This window comes from Giraffa tippelskirchi, chromosome 2 (assembly GCF_054371585.1).
Source record: "Giraffa tippelskirchi isolate mGirTip1 chromosome 2, T2T-mGirTip1v1.2.pri, whole genome shotgun sequence".
NCBI lineage: Eukaryota > Metazoa > Chordata > Mammalia > Artiodactyla > Giraffidae > Giraffa > Giraffa tippelskirchi.
Genome location: NC_137276.1, coordinates 126602337 through 126625729, shown reverse-complemented (window position 1 = coordinate 126625729; position 23393 = coordinate 126602337). Strand labels below are relative to the sequence as shown.

The 23393-nt window shown below is 40.3% G+C and overlaps 1 protein-coding gene across 2 annotated transcripts in view; it reads right to left on the bottom strand.

Moving 5' to 3' along the window:
- TIPARP (TCDD inducible poly(ADP-ribose) polymerase) overlaps positions 1-16995 on the bottom strand; it is a 28114-nt gene extending 11119 nt beyond the window's left edge. The window contains exons 1-2 of one of the 2 annotated variants that reach the window (XM_081570604.1): positions 16771-16995; positions 12971-13923 (exon numbers count right to left, since the gene is read on the bottom strand). In XM_081570604.1, coding sequence (XP_081426730.1) covers positions 12971-13884 — 914 coding nt within the window. In that variant the 5' untranslated portion in view covers positions 13885-13923; positions 16771-16995. Of the gene's footprint in view, positions 1-12970; positions 13924-15859; positions 16300-16770 lie in introns of those variants that run through there. The other variant, XM_081570605.1, reaches the window with a different exon arrangement.
- Positions 16996-23393: the final 6398 nt, after the last annotated feature.

Here is a 23393-nt window from a genome sequence, read left to right as displayed (position 1 = left end):
TTTGTTTAAAATTATTTATGGTAAATAGGAATATGTAATCCAGAATTTAAAAAAGTTTCTTGGAAATTCTACAAAACAGAAAAATATTGAAAACTATAACTCCTATACTGAAATTAAACTTCACATCAAGTTGCTTTAAACAATTTTCCCTTAATTTTAGGAGAATCTGATGTTATCGAGTGGAGAGATAGTAACCTCTTTCTTCCTCTTAAGATCACTTCCAGTTTCTGAACAGATTTTCCTGCCTTAAGTTTATTTCCTAGTAACTGTCCCCAATTATGAGTCAACAAATCCTCGGTATTTTCTTTATGGAGTTCTTAGTAGTGCAGTTAATATGTTAACATACATTATACTATTCACAGCCAATGCTTTTTGCTGTTCAAGTATCAGATTTTATTCTGGACATCTCTCTAGCAATTTCTGTTTACGCCTATATTATTAAGACTTCATAGATAATGATTTGCATGAGAAAGACATCTAAAACTGCAGCTTTTGCTACATTCTCTGAGCACTTCAGTCTTTGGGGCATTATGAAATTTCTATGACAAATCCTAATTTACTACAATCAACTGTTCTGTGGATTGATGTATCAAAGTACTGTTTTAGCTCTATTTGATTTTCAATATGCTTTTCTAGACTTGACAGAGACAAAATAACAAATTTGAAAAACATTAAATTATCTTTTTATATGATTAATTTTACCACCTGCTCTCCCTTAAACAGGGAATGCTTAAAAAATCCAAAGCCAAGAGTTTTTATTCTCTTCAATCTGCATCAGTATAAAATCCATCCAACACGAAAGCCAAATGTTCAACATTCACCACTCTTGTCAAACCATTGTTTCGTATTATCAGACACCAGTTATGAGTCGTGTGTATGGAAATGGTGATGGTGGGCTGTTTTAGGCAATACACAAACAATCAAACAGATGTGTAGTCCCTGGCTTCAAGAGAGAAAAAACTAACAAAATCTAAAACCAAAGCAGCAGTACATCTGCCTATCTAACACAAGTACATTCTGGGAATGAGAGGACAAAGAAAAGGCGAGCAGCATTATGGGAGAGGAGGTGGCTACTGCTCCAGGAATGGATCCAGGTAAAGAAAAGTAAGACGCTTTACAGTATCAATCCAAGATAAGCTTTCTGTAAGAGAAAGAATTTTAGGAAATAGGGATTCCTTGGTAGTTCAGACAGTAAAGAATCTGCCTACAATGCAGGAAACCTAGGTTCGATCCCTGGGTTGGGAAGATCCCCTGGAGACTGGAGACGGGAATGGCAATCCACTCCAGTATTCTTGCCTAAAGAATCCCAAGGACAGAGGAGCCCGGTGGGCTACAATCCACAGGATCACAGTCAGACATGACTAAGTAACCTAACACTTAACTTCAACAGGAAATAATTACCAGAAAGTGAAGGTTATATGGAAGAAAAAAAGTTCGAGTGTTTTGCTTGAAGGGTAGGGACAGGGAATAACAGGGCCAGAGTTGGAAAAGGAAACCTTCTCAACAGGGGTATGTAAGAGATGAGAAAATGTTAACACCATACTACAAGGCACAGTGCAAGATGTCAGGCCATGAGCTAGAGGAGGCAAGACAAGAGTCTCAGAGCCTTAAATAAAGGTTGGAATTTAGACTGTTGAGCAGATGGAGGTAATACAGGATGTGTAATAACTGAGCAACAGAGACAGTGCTAGAGATGGGGCTGGAGAGAGGAGAAACAGGGCTTCCTAAAAGCAGGGTGCAGTCATCCTGGCAGATGGAAACCCTGTCTGACTTAAAGACAGCCTGACTGAGGGATGGCCAAAGAGCGAGAATGGGAGACAGCCACTGTGCAGTATGCTTTAGTTAGTTAAATATATCATGTGGCTGAATCAATCCATCTGGACTCACCCAAAATAAAACTTTATCACAATAAATTAGAAAAAAAAATATTCTGTGAACCGATGGCTGATTTTTGCTTTAATGGGAAGAAGGAGAGTGGACTGCAGAAATATTAACAATTCTGTGTCAACATGCTTCAACAAACACACCAGCACACATATCAAGATAAGAATTAATTTTGCAAAATTAATTAAAAATTCTGAAGAGAACACCCATTCTCATAATTTAGATGCTTACTAACAATGACTCTCTTCCCACTCAACAAATATCTTGACATACCAACATTTCCAACATATATTATCAACACACAGAGTACCAACACCCACACCATCATTTGTTCTAGAATGTGTATGTCAGATACTAAAAAGTAAAAAGGGCCTGCAATATAAATGACAGAATGTAATGTAATGGAAACCAAAACTATTAAAGTAGTTGCTGAATAAAACAGAAATTAGGACAATCTCTTCGCTGGATAAATAGTTCTTGGGATTATGCATTTGGGAGCTCAGGAATTCTCCTGTAACCATTTTAGGCAATTTCTCTATTTACAAATTGTTCAAAACCAAGAAAGAAAGGTGACAAACAAAAATAATCATAAGTAGACACAATGATTAAGTGCTGGGCTATGGCCAGGATAAGATGAAAAAGGTAAAATGCCCAAAAGTCAGTGGGGAAAGAGACAAGCAAACCCTGCGGCACAGTGTAAAGTGTGGCACAAAGGTGGTCTGGGAACAATCTGGAGGCAGAGGGCCTACCTGCTGGGAAAAGGGTCACGGAAGGTGGTCAAGGGAGGTGTCCCAGAGTAGGTAAAACGAGAGCCAAGTCTGGCCAGCCACCAGGCAGACCATGAGAGGCAGGACACCACATGCAGAGTGACTGACACGAGCAAAAGCCAACCAAGCGCGGCTCAAGCAATCCAGAGCAAGCAGCACATGCAGCTCATGTGGGAGGTCAGGGTGTCTGTGTGTGTGAGCGGGATGATAACAGATAAGCCTGAACTGAACAGGTTGGCTGGGGCCAGATAATGAAGAGCTTTGTGTGCTGGGTTAAGAGGTTAGGACTTGATTCTGTGGGCTACAGGAATCACCGGTGGATTTCAACAAGGGTCAGATTTGCCTTTTATAAAGGTCACTCCAACAGCAGTGGTAGGGAGGGCTGATTTGTTTATTTTGGTAGAGGGAGGTGGGGGAAGGGTGGAGATAGGCACTTATTTGCTAAATATTTATTAGCATGTTTATTATAAATATTTATTATTCTATGCTTAGTCATCTATAGCTACTAGAACTGCAAATGAGACAAATTATGGCAGAGAACTGAGGAGGCAACAATGGGGATGATTTGAGAGTATTTAAGAGTGAGACTGCACGGAGGGGCTGAATGGAGTGGAAGGAATCCAGGATGTGTCCCATGTCTCTGATCTGGTGACTGGATTGATGGTGCCATGAAATGAGACTAGAATCACAGAAGATGGAGCACATTTAAGTGGGAAGATGATGCAAATAAAATATAGAACCCAGACTTTAGCAAACGTCAGTTAAGTCGAGTTTTCTGGACCTTACTCTGTACAGTTTTAACTAGATGAGTTAGACTTCGGAACCTTGGCTTCCTGCCTATAAAAGTTAACTGGTTTCTACAAGGATAAACCTGTGACCTCAAACTAATCAACACCCACCCTAATCAGCTGGATTAACCAGACACAATTATTTATTACTATGATATAAAGGGAAAATGTCGCCCCCAGCTGAAGGTCATGATGAGAGAAGGATAAAGATCAAATGCAGTATCGAGAGTTATTTAGGCTCTTCTGCTACAGACTTGAGACAGGCATGACAGATGGGGTATGTTTGCTGCTGCTAAAGAAATTTCACAGGCGCACGAAATATAGCTGGCTTTTGATACCTGGCTTTGATGTTTCCAGGAACTCATTTAGCAGTGCTGGAATATCTGGCAGCTTATAGATTCCTTCAAATATGTTACAAGGTGATGAGAATCAAAGCCATGGCATATGTAATACCAAAGTACGCTGTGAAAGCAGTGTAGTTATTAAACTTCAGAGGACTATGTACTCTTTCTGCTTTAGAAGCATAATAACTGTCATTTATTCTGTCACTAATTAAGATTTTTGCTAACATTGACTTGAATACATAGCAGGGTTATTTGGGGAGGCAATAAAAATTATCTATCTTTGTATGTTGCCTACATAAAAAGCAACATCTTTCACTGTTTACCAGAGGTTAAATTTCTCTACTTCTACACTATGACTTTGGGTCCTGGTAACAACTGGGTTTTCCCCCTTGGTATCCAGAAGTAGTTGTAAATACAGACATACCTACAAATCAGAACTCAGAGTTGCGTTTTGTTTTTATTTTAACGTTACTTTGCACATGACCCTCAGTAGTTATAAGCAAGCCAAGAATCAAATGTTAACTTGCAATTAAATCTGCCCACCTCTAAGGAGACCCTGACTTACTCAAGGCAGGACTGCTGAGACTTAAAGCACCCTGTAAAACAATTAACATTAAACCTGGATAATATATTTACCTCAAAAGATTTTGGGGTAGGTAAAAATATTCCCCATTTTAAGCTTCAATGGGGCTTCGAGTGTCCGGGGATCAACTTTTTTAGAGCAAACGTCTAGCTGTCTGTGCTGCTCTCTCAGTCCCTCACAGGACATCTTGGAAACAGGTGAATGAGAAGGCAGTAAGTTAATGAATGGATTTATCTGTGTGCTAAACCGCACGCTTGATTTACAAATTGTCAGACATCTAATCTGTGGTGTTAAAGTGATTCTATAAGTGAACACAGTGAAATAAAAATGAGAGTATAAGAAATAGGAGAAAAAAGGCAGGCAGGTAGGCTGTCTATATGAAAGGATACCTTGTTTTTTGAGGTTTTATAATTCTGTATTATCCAAAAGCATGTGGGGAACTAAACAGACACATGACAGTTTATTCTCAAAGAACTCTGTACTAGGACATGGCCCAGATCTGAGTACACCTAAGTGTTTCCTAAACCCCCAATAAATCATTAAGTCCTCTCTACCTCAGGCAACCCCTGAAAGCAAATTACAATAGCTATCTGAGGAAGAGAACCTACTAAAATACTGTTATGTTGGGCTTTTTTTTAAATTACAAAACTATCAGTTCAAAGCAAATAATGCAAAAGAACTTTTTAATAATATGTGGATAAGCCTAAAATCTTTCATAAATAAAAATTATATTCTGAGATCAGAAGATCTCACAGCTATCTATTTATGGAGGCATGGGCCTAAATTTCACACCATGAAGACATCAAAAATGTCATATAGCCTTAACTTTTATCCCAGTTCAGTCACATGTCCTGAGACTCTCAGAAGGTAACTTAAGTGAGACATCTCAACCATGGCCTGAAGAGGAAGTGAAACAATTTCTTTAAGAACAGCTGGGATAGGAAACATAGCAGATTGAAAAGAAATGTATCATGTCTTATACTACCTTAAATTTGTAGTTATTGCTTTTTATGAAGATTAGTAAATATCCTCTTGTCAAGTGAAATATTTTTAAAACAGAGAAGTTTCTAATCTCAAAGTAGAAAATAAAAAATGTCTGCCATGTACTCAACTGATTAAGTTCTGTGGATATGAAATCTGACAATACTTAAAGTAGGCTGAATTATATTTACTTATAAAACTTTTCTACATAATTATAAATTGTATGCAAATTGCTTAAAAATAATTGTTTTCAAATAACATCAATTTAGAACTTGTTTACTCATAAATGAAATACTAATTATAAATAATCATAAAATTTATCTCCTAGTAGCCCCTAGTAAGGTACAATCTATTAGCTTATTTCTGAATTGACTTTTAAATTTACAAATAACTCCTTTAAAGAAAGGTTTTTATTTAAAGTTTTGCATATAGCTGATTCACTTTGTTGTGAAGAAATTAACATAATACTGTAAAACACTTATTCTCCAATAAAAAAGTAAAATTTTGCCTTGTCTTTTTCCCCAGTTAGTACAAACTAATTGATAAATGAGCAAATAAAAATTATTTTTTAGTAACAAATTAATTGTGGAACACTGTACATAAGTGGCATTCTTTACTGATGAGTGGCAGCATTTGGACAATCGTAACATCAGAAAGCAAAGTTCCTTCTGTTTCACATTCTCTGCCCTCCATTCAAAGATGTCTTTCTTTTATTACCTTGGAAGGCAAACCTAGTATTTCTCCTGTGCTTATTTTTATTCTTGCAATGCCTGGAAGTGAAAGAGCGAAGCCAGGTGACAGTCAGAAACCAAAGACCAACCACAGCAGGAAATTATTTAGAGTAGTTTGTGCCATTTGCCCTCCCTATGCCCAGATCAGCTGCAGGAACTATGAAGATCACAGGGTGCAGGCAAGATTCTGAAAGCTCACTGCAAGCAAAGATCACTCTTGGACCCTACCCCTGCCATTCTTCACTGACTATTCAGTGCTGGTGAAAACTTAGAGCAAAGAAAATCACACAAACTTTATGGCTATACGTCAGATGAGATGGTAACAGTTTAAGAAGCTCTTAATCCAAAAAGGGGAAAAAATTAATGAAGAGAAATTCCTGTAAATGTGGCCTAAACTATTTTCCCATCATTATGAGAAGTGCTAGGTTTCAACATCAGACTATACACAAATCCTTCCTTATGCTCAGAGGCAATAGCACCGAAACAAATGATATCTTTTTGCATACAGAATACAAATTTCCCAAACTCTTTCTCAGACAACTTAGTCACAAGGGTTTCTAATGCACTCCTTACACATTTTGTGGTGCACACATTCACAAATCACTGGTTTCTGTAGAACATGAAAAGGAACAGTTGCTCTAGCGTTCTCACTCTCATAACCCGCTCATCCTTTCATTGTAATGGCCATGCAGAGGCTCTTTACTGGTCAAGCGGGTGTTACCGGTCAGGAAACAGCACCGAGCAGAGAAAGATCGAGGAGACAGACGTATCTTGTTGCGTGGTCACGGCAAACAGGAGTGCCTAGTTAACTCCCTTCTATGCTTGTCTTAGCAACAGCGATTGGCTAGGTCAGCAAGGAAAACTGGAATTTTCATAATCAGAAGTTTTATTAATATAATCAACTTTCTAAAATGAGCTCCTGCTCACAGAATTAGTCATGTTTATTTAGCACAACACTACAATACTATTTTTTGCACAAATCAAATATAAATCAAACTACCAACCTCAATAAGTGGAATTTATTTTTACACAAATTCTCCATTTTTGAAGATCTCAAAATGTATCTCAGAAACTATCCCTTATAATTTCAAATCCTCCTATTAACAAGGAATTAATCTACATTAGAAATTTGAGGCTTTCAGCTAATGTGTTGGGGATTGGGCTGGATTATGTTTAACACTTACAGGGATTTTAAATAGAGGCGAGTCTGTGCAGTATGATCCCTGGTCCCTAGAAAGCACTGCCGTAAATAATCTATAAATATAAAAATAACATTTTATTTTGTTATGGGAGTCCCTTCATATCTAAAAACAAGACTTGCTTGCTCCTAGAAATGGTGAACTTTAGTTAGAAATATTTTATTCTTCTGTATAGTTTCTGCTGACAGTGTTGCAAAGTGCAGTTCACCTCAAGATCTTAAACTATTACCTACAGATTTCAAGCCCAGAGTGAAACACAAAATGGCTCAACCCTCAGCACTCTGGTATCTTCCAAAGATACAAACATCATTCATATTCACTTCCTTTTACATTAATATTCTCAGACTTATTTAGAAGAGAAACTCTACTGCTTTTACAAAGGGAGTTTCTTGTAAAACTTACCAATGTCCAATCTGAACCAGCCTTACAAACAGTTTTTCCAGAATAACCAAGAATCATCTTGCAACTCAAAAATAAGCTTTCCTTTCACAAGAAGGCAACTGCAACTAACAGAATACTGATAATTATCAAAGGGTACTGACCTAGGTTAAGAGGATCTCAGGTCCTAATTTTAAACGTGAAAAAAATTATTTTTTTTATAAAAGATGCAGAATCTGGTGGTCTCAAATCAGGGGATAAGATACAAGAGGCACAGGAAAACAGTCACAATCTTAAATGGCTGCATTTTATTCAAATTTCCTAAGTAGGCAAGGTTTGTAAGGGTTACCTAGTGGTTCACACTCTTTAGAAATAGTCCCCAAACCCAATATGAAACTAAGAATCACTAAGATCAAAGATGCACTCAGAAGAAAGTCTATGAACTTACCTTTGCTTTATGGTAGAATGCAAAGCTAGAATCTAGAAATGCTAGTCTAACAATAGGGAGTAGTTTTACAGGAACAGAGTAATCAAGCAAAAGTTGCATTTTCTGCATGTTCACATATGCAGAATGAAGTTTTAAATGTTTAATGGAATTATTATTTTTTCTATTTACAATAAAAAGTAAAAGCTTTAGAGTCAACTCAACGAGAAAATGTATAATGTATCATGCAATTATTTTTAGGAACTATCAGATAACCTTGTAAGTTATTTCCTCCAACCGCATGATTTAAAAGTTATACATCTTTGCTCTCTACAAGATTCATTTTCATGACCATGAATATATTTGGAACAGACTGACCCCAACCTGAAGCCAGGTGACAGCTGCTTCAAAAAGTCTAAATCTGCTTACTGACAAAATCAGAAAGGGAATAAATGAATGATTGCTATTGATTCCCATGAAGGCTCTACACAGACCAGTAGCTTCCCTGGATTAGTATAGACAGAAGCCAATTAGTTTTATTTCATATGTAAATAGCATCATAAAGAGGTACAGAAAATAATTCACTGGATTGCTTTCTCCTGAAGCACAAGGCACACATTTTGAAAGTCACTTCAAACACAGTTCTTGCTTATGGAGCTCTCTTTTTCTCTTCGGCAGGAATTTTTTAAATAAATTCAAACTCATCCAGCTGTGTATATTCAAGAAATACCAAAAAGTCACAAGGCATAGTAAGTTTCAGCTGTTCTCCTCTCTCTGTGTTATCAATAACACATAATGAGTTAGTTCATACATCATCACAGCTGTGCAGGCCAGAGCTAACTTGGCTAATTTAACTATTACAGTAGAGTTCAGTCAGGAGCTTGGTCTACTTTAGATAATCCACTCTGCAAGTCATATAGAAAAGAACAGCATATGCTCTTCATTATCACTAATAAGCAATTCTCCTTCTTTCACACAGTTCCTGTGAAGTCTTCTAATGGTACTGCCCCTTGGACAGTTTTTTAAAAAACAGAAACAAACTTCTAAGAGCAATGAGCAATCAAAATCACTCAAAACTAATGAACTACAGCTATGACAACACTCTAGGCTTAAGCCTCAAAACTTCTTTATCAATAAGTTTTCATTCTAAAGAGAAAAGAATGCTATCTTCTGACAAAAATTAACCATGGAGTCGTGGTTTGAAAGTGTTTGCAACTTTCTTCTTCATCCTTCCCTTTTTCAGGAAATTCAGAATTAGAAATAATCACTGGTCATATTTTCATCTATAGGTTTCCTCCAAAATAAGGTCAGCACAGTGCCGCTTCCTTATGGGTGATAATAGCTAGGAGACTATTCTGGTACACTTTAAAATGAATGTAATGTGAAAACTAATGGCAATCTCAGTTGCTAAAGGGAGATGTGCACATCCTCCACAATGGTATTCTGCACAGTCAGACCCTTTTAAAACCGCTCAGTCCTGCCATTTAGTTATTTTCTACTGAGGATGAACGCCTAAACTGTCAGAGACTATGTTTTCTTAATGGAAAACACAACATTCGATGTTGTTTTCTTAACTGCGTATTTGGAAATTCTCCAAAGCTCATCCTGTGTGCAAAAGAAGCCTCAGCATCCAAATATGGGGAGTTCATACATACAAATAGTTTTCAGTTGATGTTGCAGATGTATAAAAGCAGTGAGAAAGCAAAGTGGAATAACATAATTTGGAGTGAAGGCAAAATTGGAAAAGAATAGTTAAAATAATTTCATTATAATGAACCAAATAAGCACTTTTATTATTGAAATCCCGTTTTCATACATGTTTTTAGTAGCTAAGCATCTTGACTAACAGTTGGAAGGTACCTGTGAACTTATCTAGCTCAACTTTCCTTCCATTCACTCTTAAGAATAAAATGAACACTGCACATCTCATTTGAGTTAAGTTAGATGTTAAATCCACTTGCAAAAACCAAAGAATTTCATCTACACAGTTTGAAACTATGAACTCTTATCTCTGCTAGAGACGCAGAACTATGAACTTTCCTCAAGTTCCACACAATGAACTATTATGGGTATAGTATATAATAATAATTTACCAAGTCATATAAACTGCTGAAAACAAGTGGGATAAACAATTGCCATTCATTATTCCTGAATCCAGAGACTGCCAGGTTCAACTTGGGCATATACACAGCTGAACACACACTTCCTGGTTATGTGCAATCTGCACAGATAGACCAGCTTTACAGGCCTGACCACAGAGATTAATAGCTTTAGCCAAATAATGTGGTAACCATGTGAACCTGGGCTGCTCCAGCTTGTTTGTGAATCTCTCAGCAAGGCTCAACATGCCGTTATCTGCATCTTGTTGCCAGGAAACACAACATCGCTTTGGAATACAAGGAAAACCAGGTTGCAGTGACCACAGGTCAACTTCCCAAAAACCCAATTTTTGACACTTAAGCTATCTACAATCTTACAACATTTCTTACTGTAGTCCATGGCAAACTTCATTTTACTAGTAATTAACAATATTTTTGGCTATTTTTATCAGGGCAGCACCACTTACCACCAGTAACAATACAGTGCCAGCAATAGTTACTATAATGATAATTCTCTCAAACTTTTCCTCTCAAGTGTCAAATAAATATTCACTTCCTTAAAACTGGGTTGGAAATCACACACTGCAACTACTTTATAACTGATCCAACAATGAATGCATATGGGCTTTCCTCTATGTCTATTTTTCAGCAAAGAAAGTACCAAAGGATAAAATACTCAATATGCTGCTGTCCTAAGAGTTCCTGGATTTTCTAGGATCAAAATACCTGTCTTGTCTTGCTCATGGTAAGAGAACATATGTCTATTTTTCAGCAAAGAAAGTACCAAAGGATAAAATACTCAATATGCTGCTGTCCTAAGAGTTCCTGGATTTTCTAGGATCAAAATACCTGTCTTGTCTTGCTCATGGTAAGAGAACATAATGTGTTGGACAATAATCCTGCTAGTTTCTTCCCAACCAATTCAAACAGACAGAAACTTAATGTACCAAGATGCTCAAGTACTCAGCAGACTGGAAATCTGCTTCATAAGAGTGAAGTGGGAGGCCACTGTTATGCACAGTTTTGCAATCTGGAGATGGAAGGATTAGAGTGGCTTTGAGAGTATATAAAATTAATTACCCTTGACATACCAATTAGAATTGCTACCTCATAGGCAACAGAGATTTTGGACAATACCTTATGAAAAAGATTTTTAAGGCAAAATGGAAAACATTTTTCTCTCTTCCAATGCTGGCTTAAAAAAATAAGTCAAAAGTACTTAGCTTTATTACAGGATCTAAGAATTCTGCTACCCAAGCAGGACGGGATCTTGAGTGCATTATATTATTAAGAGAATACATTTATGATCAGGAAAACTACATTCTTGATATAAGCTTTACTTTTATCCCAAGAGGTCTTCTACATAATAATGCCTCTAAACTTGGGCTTTATATTGCTTCTCATCTTGTTCCACAGGTAGCTTTTGAAACACATGATGCAAAATTCCAGTCTCATGATAATTAAATTGCTAAAAAGACAGACGGGTCTGTGTACTGAAATATTCAAAGAAAACCACTTACCTAATACTAACTGGGAGCAAGAGAAGTTAAACAAAGGCCAGGTTACTGTGATGTCAACAGTGCTCTGGCACTGTTAGAACACGGAAGGTTAACATCAAAACTTAATAGAACTGGACAACATGGAAATGGTTCACTACCACCATTTGTCTTCAGAGTCTCCAGACACTTGGGTCGTATAACTTATCAGTGAACAAAACTGACTCGCCACAAAGTTCTTCTGAACTTTTGAGTTAGGATAGTCAGCCTGTTTTAAGTCCCTTTATACTACAGGAGAAACAACTTAGGAATACAAAGATCAGTGCTTATTATACAACCATTTTTGCACTAGCAACTTTATATGTAGCAACGATTATTTCTCTATTTCCAAGTTCATTAAAGAACACAGATGTGGAGATTTCAGTTCCCCTATCAGTGAATAATGCTTGGATATCCATACTAAAAGAACCAATTTATTCATTGAGTTGGCCAGAAAGGTCATTCCGGTTTTTCTATACCATCTTTTTTCCACATGAACTTCCTGGTCAACCCAATATAGGTCTTGCCTACAAAAACACGAGGATAACTGCTTTATATATTGACAAATAAATATGTCCATTAGCATAGATTTCCCCCTCACTGTTAAAAAGACTTTTTCAGGTTTAAAAAAATACTCTTGAGTTGCGGAACAATTTATCTGTAAGATAAATAGAATAATAAAATTAATAGTAAAAAGCTTTAAGGAAACTAAAAAAGAAACTTAACATGTTTGGGCATAATTTAGAAGTTTGGGAGGGTCTCAGAATCATTCACAGAAAAATTTTTTGAACTATTCAAAATGAAAAGAGGGTCATGAAAATCTCCAACTACCACTACTTTTTTAAAAAAATACAGCAACTTCTCAGTATGCAAAACTTTAAAATTAGATAAATTAAGCATTCATAATTTATAAGATTCACCACACATTTTCTTTCAAAAGCAAGCTCTCCTGTGTGATTAAAATAGTATTTGATTCACAATATTCAACGTATATGCAACTTCTCAGTCACACACATATTGTGCACAGTGACATCTGAATTGTTCAAATCATAAAACCTTCATTGTCTGGTTAGATAAAGAGCCTGCATTCAACTGCCATGAAAAATCAGGATAGCACACAGCCAAAAGAACACAAGTAGAAAAAAAGGATAAAACCTGTTAAGTTAGTACTGAAAGAAACCACCCTACTAAGCCTTTAGCCTCTTTACCTTCTCTCTAGGATTTAACAATAGCTTTAGAGTAGTTATGAATACATACCCATACTTCATTCTCATTCTATCATTTTCTGGGTTACAGTAAAATCTTTCCAAGTGCTCCTGGGAGTCATTGGATACACTCTGCCACTTTTGCGTAGTTGTCCTCTTGATCTGCCAGTGATATGGCAAGATCGTGTGGTGCTTCAAACAATCCCTGCCATAAATACAAGTGCCTTGCAAAAAGTCCATGCAAATTTCAATTCCGTTCTCTTGGTGAGTGTGGTACTGTAGCTGGTTCACCAGCTCAAACACAAGGTCAAGGGAGGCCTCCTCACTTTTGTCCTGAAAGAGCTCGGTACTCAACTTGTCACTGGTGTCCAAAATGTACTGGATTGTAAAACTGTTGTCTTGGAAAACCCCTGGAACATAATCCATGACTTTGTCTATGCAGTCAGGACTAGCAGGAACATCACTTGAAACTGGGTGCAAAAGGTCAGTCTGGAAGTGCCCCGCTGTAGAATCTGCCACTGTCCCACTGATGGTTTCTGGTGGAAAGCTATGATCCTGGATTGGAACCACTTGCTCTGGAGCATCAGTGGGAGGATGGGCTTCTGGTATCTGGCCCCCAACATTTGTCCCATCAGGAATCAGGACAGACATACTGTTTTCAGTAGGTGGACATGATGTATTGATTTCCAAGGGTTTCTTCACCATAGGTTCATGTAAGCTGCTCTCTTCTGCACTCTGGTTTCTAGATCTAAAAACCCCATCAAGTGAGCCAGATTCCAACAAAGTGTTTAATATTGGCCTCAAGGACCTCAAGGTTCCGGTTCCCAACCTCTTCTGATCTTTTTTCTTAAAACAAGTCTTCAATGGAGCGATCTTCTCAGAGAGTCTCACCGGGCATGAAAATTCATCAGGAGAAGGAGGCTGCACTACACAGTCTGGCTCAGGTTCGGTGGTTTCCACTTCCATGATGTGGATTAGCTCCAATTGCTCCTCAGTCTAAAAATCCTACCAGGAAAGGAAAGAAGATCATTTACAAGCTGACAACAATGGAATCCTTTTCATTCATTAATATGTTTTGTTTTAATCTCTAAGTTTCTGAAATCCTTCCTCCTATACTATATTTCATCATTACAGGTCACTTTTTAATTTTGTTGAGAATCAAGGCTCCAAAGGACCCAAGGTTATTCAAAAGCCCACAAACAGGTAAAGATGAAAGAGAGATAGCAGCTTCCACAAGGCTCCTGACATTTGTGGACTTAATATATAATGATTTGTAATTCTGCTGGGATATGAATTTTTACAGTTTAAGTCTAGGATAGAGTGGAGAGAGGGGTAGAAATACATGCATCTGTGACAGTGGGGAAACCACATCTCTATTGCTTTGTGGTTCTCTTCACAGTTGTTTACGTATCTCCTGTCTCATGAGGTGACAAAAACTGTTAAAAAAAAAAAAAGTTTTTCAAATGCAGGAAAAACTGCAAATTAACTGTGAGTGAATTTGCGGTATGAGGCTATACTCAGTAAGCATGCTCTCAACCGAAATATTACATGGGAGAAAATCAGGAACCTGTTGAAGCACGTCTAGATGCAGAAAGTTCCAATATATTCCCCAAGGATGTTAAGTGTCTACTTCTGCAATCCCCAAAACATTACCACTATTAGCGGAAGAATACCAGGGTTTATTTAGCAACAGAAGCTATAGCAGCAACAACCACTGCACACTGTTTTAGAAACCAAACACAACTTCCTAATAGAAAAAGGGGCCTCCCTGTCTTCAGAAAAGCTACATATGTGAATTAAAAAAAAAAAAAAAAGACAAATGAAGGCACAGAAAAATAACACAAGAAAACAAAACACACCAAATTTCAGATTCCTAATGAACTACTCAGGGACTTAAAAAGTGCTTTCTTTGAAGAATAAGACCTATTGAAAAAGACTAGAACTTAAAAAGCAAAGAAAACTTTGTAAAACGATGAATGGTGTTTCATCCACAATCTAGTATTCATTAACTAATTCTGAAAATATTTACTGAGCATTATGCCAGGTGGAAAAGGGGTGGTGGATGAGCAATTAATCCTCTTCTCCCTTATCCAACAGACTGAAAGACATCTTTGATGCAAGGGCTCATGACTTCACCAAGTATGCATCCCCTGGTACAGTGCCTAGCACAATGCACACAGTGGGTGCTCCATAATATTTTCTAGCTGAATTATTGAAGAAAAAGCACCAATTAAATGGCGAGTTCGGTGAGCCTTTATGGGTCAAGAAAAGCAACAAAATGAAAAAAATTGAGCCCCCAGAAAAAAGAATAAAAGATATAATTTGAGGGATTTATAAGTCTACATGTGTAAAAAGTGCATAATAAATCAAACTCAGAAAAATTAAAAACAGTATATAACGAGGCGTTAATGCACACGGTAAGTACAAAAGAAAAGGTAGAAAAAGGAGAGTTCAGTATGAGCTGGCATTGTTAGGGAAAGCTTCACGAAGAAGGAAGGACTTGACATAAGACATAAATCAACTGGAAAGCAGCCAAGCCAGGCGTTATTATTCATCATTTGGTGCTCTTGCCTTAAGGCACAATTGGCACAGATTGTGGTATTCCCTCTCCACACCAAACCGGCCTGTGCCTTCCCCCACGCACGCACGCACACACACACACAATAACCACTCCTATCACACCCAATCAAGGCAAAACAGACACGAAACCCAGTTCATTTATATGAGGGCACACACAGGCCACAACTTTTCCTATTTTTGCCCTGTGTCAAACTCAGAAATAAAGCCGAGAAAGAGGCAGAGAACTGGAGGAGTGGCTGGAGTGGGGAAGTCGCTAGAACCTAGTTCCTCAATTAGTTTGCATAACAGAAAAAAAAAAAAAAAGATTGGAAGGACACTTCCTCCAGTCCCTCTGCCAGCGACCTACAGCTTCACCACTCACCTCACGATGCCCCCGGGCGATGCCCCGGTTCTCAGGCACTGTGCACCCCACCACCGTGAGGAAACCGCCCCGCTCCCAACTCAGGACTTCGTCTGGGCGTAGAACGACGCTCGTATCCCTGCCGGGGGTCCGAGGGACGCCTCCTGCCGGCCGCGGCGTTTTGCGCAGCTCGGCGCCCGGGGTCGCACGAACTCTGCCCGGCGCAGCCGATTCGCGGCCGGATCCCGGGTGTTCCCGAGGATCCCACCCCCTCCTGCTCCGGTACCCCCGGGTGAGCCTCCTCCCACCCACCCAGCGACCCCCCGCCCCGACTGCCCTTCCCCTTCCAGAAGCCACTAGCGGCGCCTTAATTTCTTTCTCTCCTCGACCGACCTTCCCGAGAAGATAGTCCTGCGAGGCTCGGAGACCGACCTGAGCAGAGCTGAGGAAACGCAGAGGGCGTTTCTCGGGCTGGCGGGGAGGAAGGCGAGGACTTTAAAGTTAATCTGAAAACAGCTTGCAAACTTCTGGGCTGCAGCCGTAACGCGGGTCTGCCGGAAGTCTCCCCTCAGCAGCCGTGCTCTCCCCCGCGAAGTGCGCCTCAGAACGCCAGGGGTCTGCCCGGCAGGGGCGACCGCATAGACGCGCCCCCGAGCCTCCCTTACACAGTGGAAATGGGGAGCCGCCGGCGCCCTCGACTAAACCCAGTGTCTTACTCCAATTTATACACCTGCCAGAGACCCGAAGTGACTAGAAGTGTAAATCAATGCCATCCTGATATTGACGGGATCCAAGTGAATTCGGTACAAAAAGGTGGTCTAAACACCAATCACCTCAGATCTGTGAAAGCAGGCAGCAAGGCCGGCACCCCCTTCCGCGACCACCATCCCAACAAGGGTCCCTCACCGGCCCCTCAGAACCGAGTCCTTTACCTGAAACGGGCGGTCTGAGAGAACGGACCACGGGCGCTGAGCCGGGCGACGCCGGTTCGCAGGCAGTGTTCGCGCCAGGGGGTGGGCGCGGAGGGTGGGCTCCGGCGTCTAGGGGTCATAGGCTGGAGAAGCGGCGAGCGGCGCTCGAGCCATTCTGCTGCGGGGAGCGCAGAAAGCCGCGACTGCACTCCCGAAACAGCTCGCTCGCCTGTCACCTCAAGCTCTGCTTTAAAGTGGCTTCCGGTCGCCTCCTCTCAGCAGCCCTGTCGCGGAGGCGGAGCCTGAGCAGCAGGAGGGTGGGGTGGGGTGAGGGGACTGGGAGCTCAGTGGGTGCCGGGAAGGCGGCCCGCCCCACGTGCGCGTGCGCGCTCGCTCGCGAGGAGGCGCCCGAGAGGTGTGCGTGCGGGGCCGCGTGCTCCCTGGAGGAGGCGTGTCCTTTCGCCGCCTGCTGTGCCCTAGAGGGTCCGCGTCTACACGCGTCTAGGGTCGAGCAGCTGTGAGGAGGGAGGTGCGCGCCGCGTGGGTGGGGCGAGCTCCACCTGCCTGCGGACAGATGCAGGGTCACTTTGTTCAGAGGAAACCCGAGGGAGGATGTGAAACAGAACAACCCGTTTTTGTGCGGTTGGCTTTGTTTATTTGCCTCCTCACCAGGGGCCTCCTGCCGCTGAAGCCGCCGACCCTGAGAGGAGGTGATCGGCTGCTATGGCTGCTGCGGCCAGACGGGGTCGCCCGCCCCGTTCCGGACGGGCGGGCCCGCACCGCACCGGGGCGAGCGCTTGCCCGGCCTGGTGGCAGGAGTTCCTGTTTCACGGGAAACATTCGCAGCATTGCAGAAGGGAAACCCAGTTTTGGGGTGTTGAGGTATAAGCACGTTTATGTGTGTTTTAAAGGATACAAACACCATAATGACTTGTCTTTTCATTCAACAAATATTTTTCGAGTGCGGATTGCATGCTGAGGGCGAAGTGGAGGCTTAGATACAGCCCTGATCAGCCAGACACCTTCCCTGTCCTCATGGAGCACCATGTACTCGTCTCTAAAATATTTGCCGTATATCCCGAATTTGTCATATTTTCTGGACTGTAAAACATCCTGGATGGTGAATCAGTCTATTGAATATTTCTTCAGCGGTGGAGGAAGAAGCACTATTCATATAATCTCTATATATGGAGAAAGTAGGCCCTGGTCAAAATCAAGGAAAATTAATCATGACTGTATCCCCATCAGCTGGTAGAAAAAGAAGACAGGTCCCAAAGAGTTGCTGTCCTGTGACCTGAAATCTAAAGTGACTTAATTCCATAGCTTGGAGTCATGGGCTGAAAAAGTCAGTATTAATATAACCTTATCAAGCTTGTTAAAAAATAAGAAGGGATAATAATAAACATTATGGTTCCAAGCCTTACTTAAACTGTTCTAAACCAAACTGAGTGACACACCAGCAAAGAAGAGATTAAGGGTAGTATCTCCCCTAGCACCCTGGGTTTCCTAGGTGGCTCAATGGCAAAGAATCTGCCTGCCAATACAGGAGACACAAGTTCAATCCCTGGGTAAGGAAGATCTCCTGGAGAAGGAAATGGCAACCCACTCCGGTATTCTTGCCTGGAAAGTCCCATGGACAGAGAAGCCTGGCAGGCTACAGTCCATGGGGTTGTAAAGAGTCAGACACAACACAGTGACAACAATATGCTCCCCCAGCAGGCCTATTTCATGTGGCATCAAGGCAGGGTCTTTAAGGTGAGAATGTTATGGACAGAATTCAGAAACTACTAAGTAAAAGACAAGAATTTCCAAGCTTTAAAGATTGTACTGAAGGACTTCCCAGGTGGTCCAGTGGTTTAAAATCTGCCTGCCAATGCAGGGACGGAAAAGGAAATGGCAACCCACTCCAATATTCTTGCCTGGAGAATCCCAGGGACAGAGGAGCCTGGTGGGCTGCCATCTATGGGGTCGCACAGAGTTGGGCATGACTGAAGCAACTTAGCAGCAGCAGCAATACAGGGGACACAGATTAGATCCCTGGTCTGGAAAGATCCCACATGCAGGGGGGCAACTAAGCCTATGTGCCACATCTACTGAACCTGAGCTCTAGAGCCCCTCAGCTGCAACTAGGAGACTGCAAGCCACAGATACTGAAGCCCGCACAGCTAGAGCCCAGGTGCTCCACAACAAGAAATGTCACCGTAGTGAGAAGCCTGCACACCACAACGAAGAGTAGCCCCCTTTCGCTGCTACTCGACAAAGCCTGTGTGCAGCAACAAAGATTCAGCCAAAAATGAATAAATTTGTTTTTAATTGTATTGAGACAAATCTTGATCTGTGCCTACTCATATGTGGAGTTTCCTAGAATCAAGTATCTGAGTTTAAATATGCCATTTTACTGTTTGCTTTCTGTTTGTCTCATCTGTTCTATGTTCTTTCCTTCCATGCCTTTTGGAGTATTTTAAATTCTATTCTCTCTCAACAATTAGGTTACTTGTTATATATTCTTTATTCTTTTAGTAGTGTTTCAGTTATTTATTACTGTGAACAAATGACCCCAAAACTTATGACTTAAAACAACAACTCTCATTTACTTATGATTCTGGATTCTCTGGCTGAAGAATTCAGTCAGGGCATAGTGCAGATGGCTCATCTCGGCTCCACCGTATCTGGAATCTCAGTTGGGGTGGCTCACATGGCTGGGGCCTGTTTCAGGGAGGGTCATATGTCTGTTCTGGCTCTTGGCTGACTTCCCTGGTTTTTTTCCTACAAGAATTCTTCATGTGACTAACTTGGGCTTCCTCACAACATGGAAACTTCTCGGGTTTCCAAGAGGGAACATTTCAAGGGGACAAATCTCAATGCACAAGCCTTTGCTTGAATCATGCTTAGTAATGTACTATGAGCCAAAGCAAATCACACAGCCAAGCTCAGAGTCTACATGGAAGGGGACAGCTGGAGGCTGGGAATATTGGGAGATACTTAGAATAAAAGCAGATCACCTTAATCCAATCAAGGATTAATAATCAAAAGTTACTCCCAGGGTGTAGCCCTTTGGAATTCCAGCTTATTTTTTACCCACCACTCTTCACTTACTCCCCTTGAGGCAACAGAGAACTCGAACTAGTTCTCAGCCTCTCCACTACTGTCTTCAGAGTGTCAGTTGGCTCAAAGGGAAAAATGGCACCAAAGTCTGGACTCACCACTCTTGGATCTAGGCTCCTTGTAGTGCTAAAATTTTACTGCTCCGAAAATGTATCTCCTCCACAATGTCTGCCTCAGATGTGATCCCTGGAATATAATGCAGTAATAAGATCTTCCTGAAGAACAGAACCAGGAGCTGACAGATTAACTAACTAAGGGCATGTATTCTTTGCTCTAGCCAACAGGATTTGAGGTGCTCTATGGACCAGTGAGAAGGCAATGGCACCCCACTCCAGTACTCTTGCCTGGAAAATCCCATGGACGGAGGAGCCTGGTAGGCTATAGTCCATGGGGTCGCTAAGAGTCGGACACGACTGAGCGACTTCACTTTCACTTTTCCCTTTCATGCACTGGAGAAAGAAATGGCAACCCACTCCAGTATTCTTGCCTGGAGAATCCTAGGGACGGCGGAGCCTGGTGAGCTGCCGTCTATGGGGTCGCACAGAGTCGGACACGACTGAAGCGACTTAGCATTGCATAGCATAGCATGGACCAGTGACCACTGTGTTTCTGTTTTCCCTTTTCTGAATAGGAGTTTTAACAACATCATGTTCCTTATCACCATTACTTAATTACTTATACCATTACATTACTTAATAGGCAGATAACTTTTTTAAAAAACTGATGCTAAGTACGTGAAGATACACATTGTTACTGCAGAATACCGCACATCATTGGGATTTCAGAATCTTGGACTCTAAGCTCATTGTGGAAACCTTGGGATTTCTTTTTTCTCTTAGGGAGGGGTTGAATATTCCTTATATGAGAAGAAAGACATTGCTTGTTACCCCTTTTTTAATAGAAAGATTCTGATACTTTTTTTTGAGAAGGGCTAGCAATGTGCCTAGCCTCAAAACGCATTTTCCTAGATCCTGTACACGTGTAGGTGGCCATGGGATATGGTTCTAGATGTAGAGTGATGATTTCTAAAAGAAAGATTTTTTTTCCCTAATATAAAGATACCTCAATTCTTTACTTCCTTTTTTTTTTTTTCTTCCTCGTGGAATACTAACATGAAGATAGAACTGGAACCTCATGACAAAAATGAAGGTGAACATGATGTGGAAAATAAGAAGATGGTATCTACAAGCTAAGGATGCTGGAGCAGAATTATAGGAGGAGCTGGGTCATTCATGGCATCTTAAAGGTGGTACAGTAGTCCTAGAGTGGCTACCCCTGGACTCATTGTTATATCTGAAAAACAAACCCCAATTTGGTTAAACTGTTTTCTGTTACATGTAGCTAAACATATTCTTGGCTAAAGCAGAAACTGCCATAAGTTATCTTCCAACTAAGTCTTCCTGCTTGCAGACTCTACCAATTAGATAGCAGCAGCATGACCTAGAATGTCAGAAACATAAGAACTGTCACAAAGCAATATATCTACTCCTATAGCATTTTCTGCCAATTCCAGATATGCCAAATTATATGCATGTTATATAACATTTTATGATACATGTTTGTTAAAGAAAAATAGAAAGCAGAAAGGTGACATAAGACTACCCATAGGTGAAACTTCTCAAGTCCCATTTTAACACTTTGCTATAGTTGTTGTTGTTTAATCACTAAATCATATCTGACTCTTTGCAACCCCATGGACTGCAGCCCGCCATGCTCCTCTCTCCGTGGGATTTCCCAGGCAAGAATATTGGAATTGGTTGCCATTTCCTTCTCCAGGGGATCGTCCCAACCCAGGGATCAAACCCTCATCTCCTGCATTGGCAGGCAAATTCTTTACCACTGAGCTACCAGGGAAGCCCCTTGCTATAGTTATTCTGTCTTATTTTATTCAAAAGTTTTTCATTATAACATTACAGTATATTCATATTTTACCTAACGTTATATTATAAGCAATTTTCCATGTGGAAACAAATAGCTTTTAAACAAATAGCTGTTTAACATTCCAAGTAACTAAGTTTTACTTAACTGGTTTCTTGTCACTGAACTCACTTAAAAAAAATCATTTATTCACTGAGTACTACATTCAAGTCACTAGATTAAATATTAGAAGTACATGTACATGAAGAAGTGCCTATTTGAATGCTATTCAAAACTATAAGACACAAACATACATAAAACATATATGGCAGATGCATGTGCACACTTTCTGTATGTGGCCCTAAGTCATTTGTTTTTAAATATGCTTATAGGATTGAAATATTCCAGTTTCTTTTCCATATACTCCTTTTCCCCTGGAGGAGGAAATGGCAACCCACTCCAGTATTCTTCCCTGGAAAATTCCATGAACAGAGGAGCCTGGCAGGCTACAGCCCATAGGGTCACAAAGAGTCAGACACGACTAAGCAAGCACACACGTACTCCTTTTATTACTAATTCCCATGATTCTTTTCTGCTGGATTTACTTTAGCATGACTGATCAGTTCAGTATAATACTTCCAATGAACAATTTATTCACGTAAAAGCTGAGCTTGCTTGAAACTTCAAGTGACTGAGATCTCCTGTTTTCATTTTTATTACCAGAATGCGTGCTATAAGGTATTAATATTTCTTTCTTGCTTTCTGTTTTCACAATTATTAGTAAGAGTTAATTCCCCAACAACCTTCTGGTGGAAAGACAATCATTTCTGGTTACCACTCCAAGAAGGAAACAGTGACTAGCATGACTCAGAAAGCACAATGAAGACCTGAGATTTGAAAACAGAGGGCTTGGCTCTCAGCAATTTTGTTCTGAGAACACAGCCAATTTGCATAAATGGCAGGTTGACAATTCCTTATCTTTGAGTGCTAAGTCCAAGCTGTAATTTTTTCTGGCTGTGTATATAAGGACAGCTTATTCTCTAACTCAAAGTGCATGTATGTGATATATTCAAAGTGAAAGAAAAGTCATACTATTTTTATGCAACTGAATTACTGATGTTTTAAAACTTGAAACCTATTGGTGAAAACCCTATCTTGATGTTGTTACTAATGGGCCACTCTTGGAATTTATCTGAAGGAAGATTTCCTATTTTCCTGAGAGGCAGTTCTCTACTCTTGGATCCTAGAGTAAGGAGAGTCTGGCTGAAATTTATTTACCTCAAGTGGATCTTAAATATAGTGTTGGTGGGAGAAGATTGGAAAATGCTACTAGACAATATGTCACAGCAACTAAAAGTAGAGAATTTCATCAGCAGGAATGAAGGGTGAATTAATTTAAAGCTCAGAGGTAGGATGGCTTAGAGCTTGACATGAACGTGTTTTGATAAACGTAAACTTAAGATTCGTATTTTCAAAAAGTGATAGAATATTCACTTGCAGACCATTTCCAAGTTTTAAAAATATTTCTCATTTATAATCTCCTTTTATCTTGAAACTCACATCTTTTCTCCACCTCTGATGAGGCAACAAGATACTTCTGTCTGGGAAAAGTGAAGGCTTACTGGAAAATGATACAGAGAAAATATGAATAGGATGAATTCTAAAATGCTTATGCCAGATCA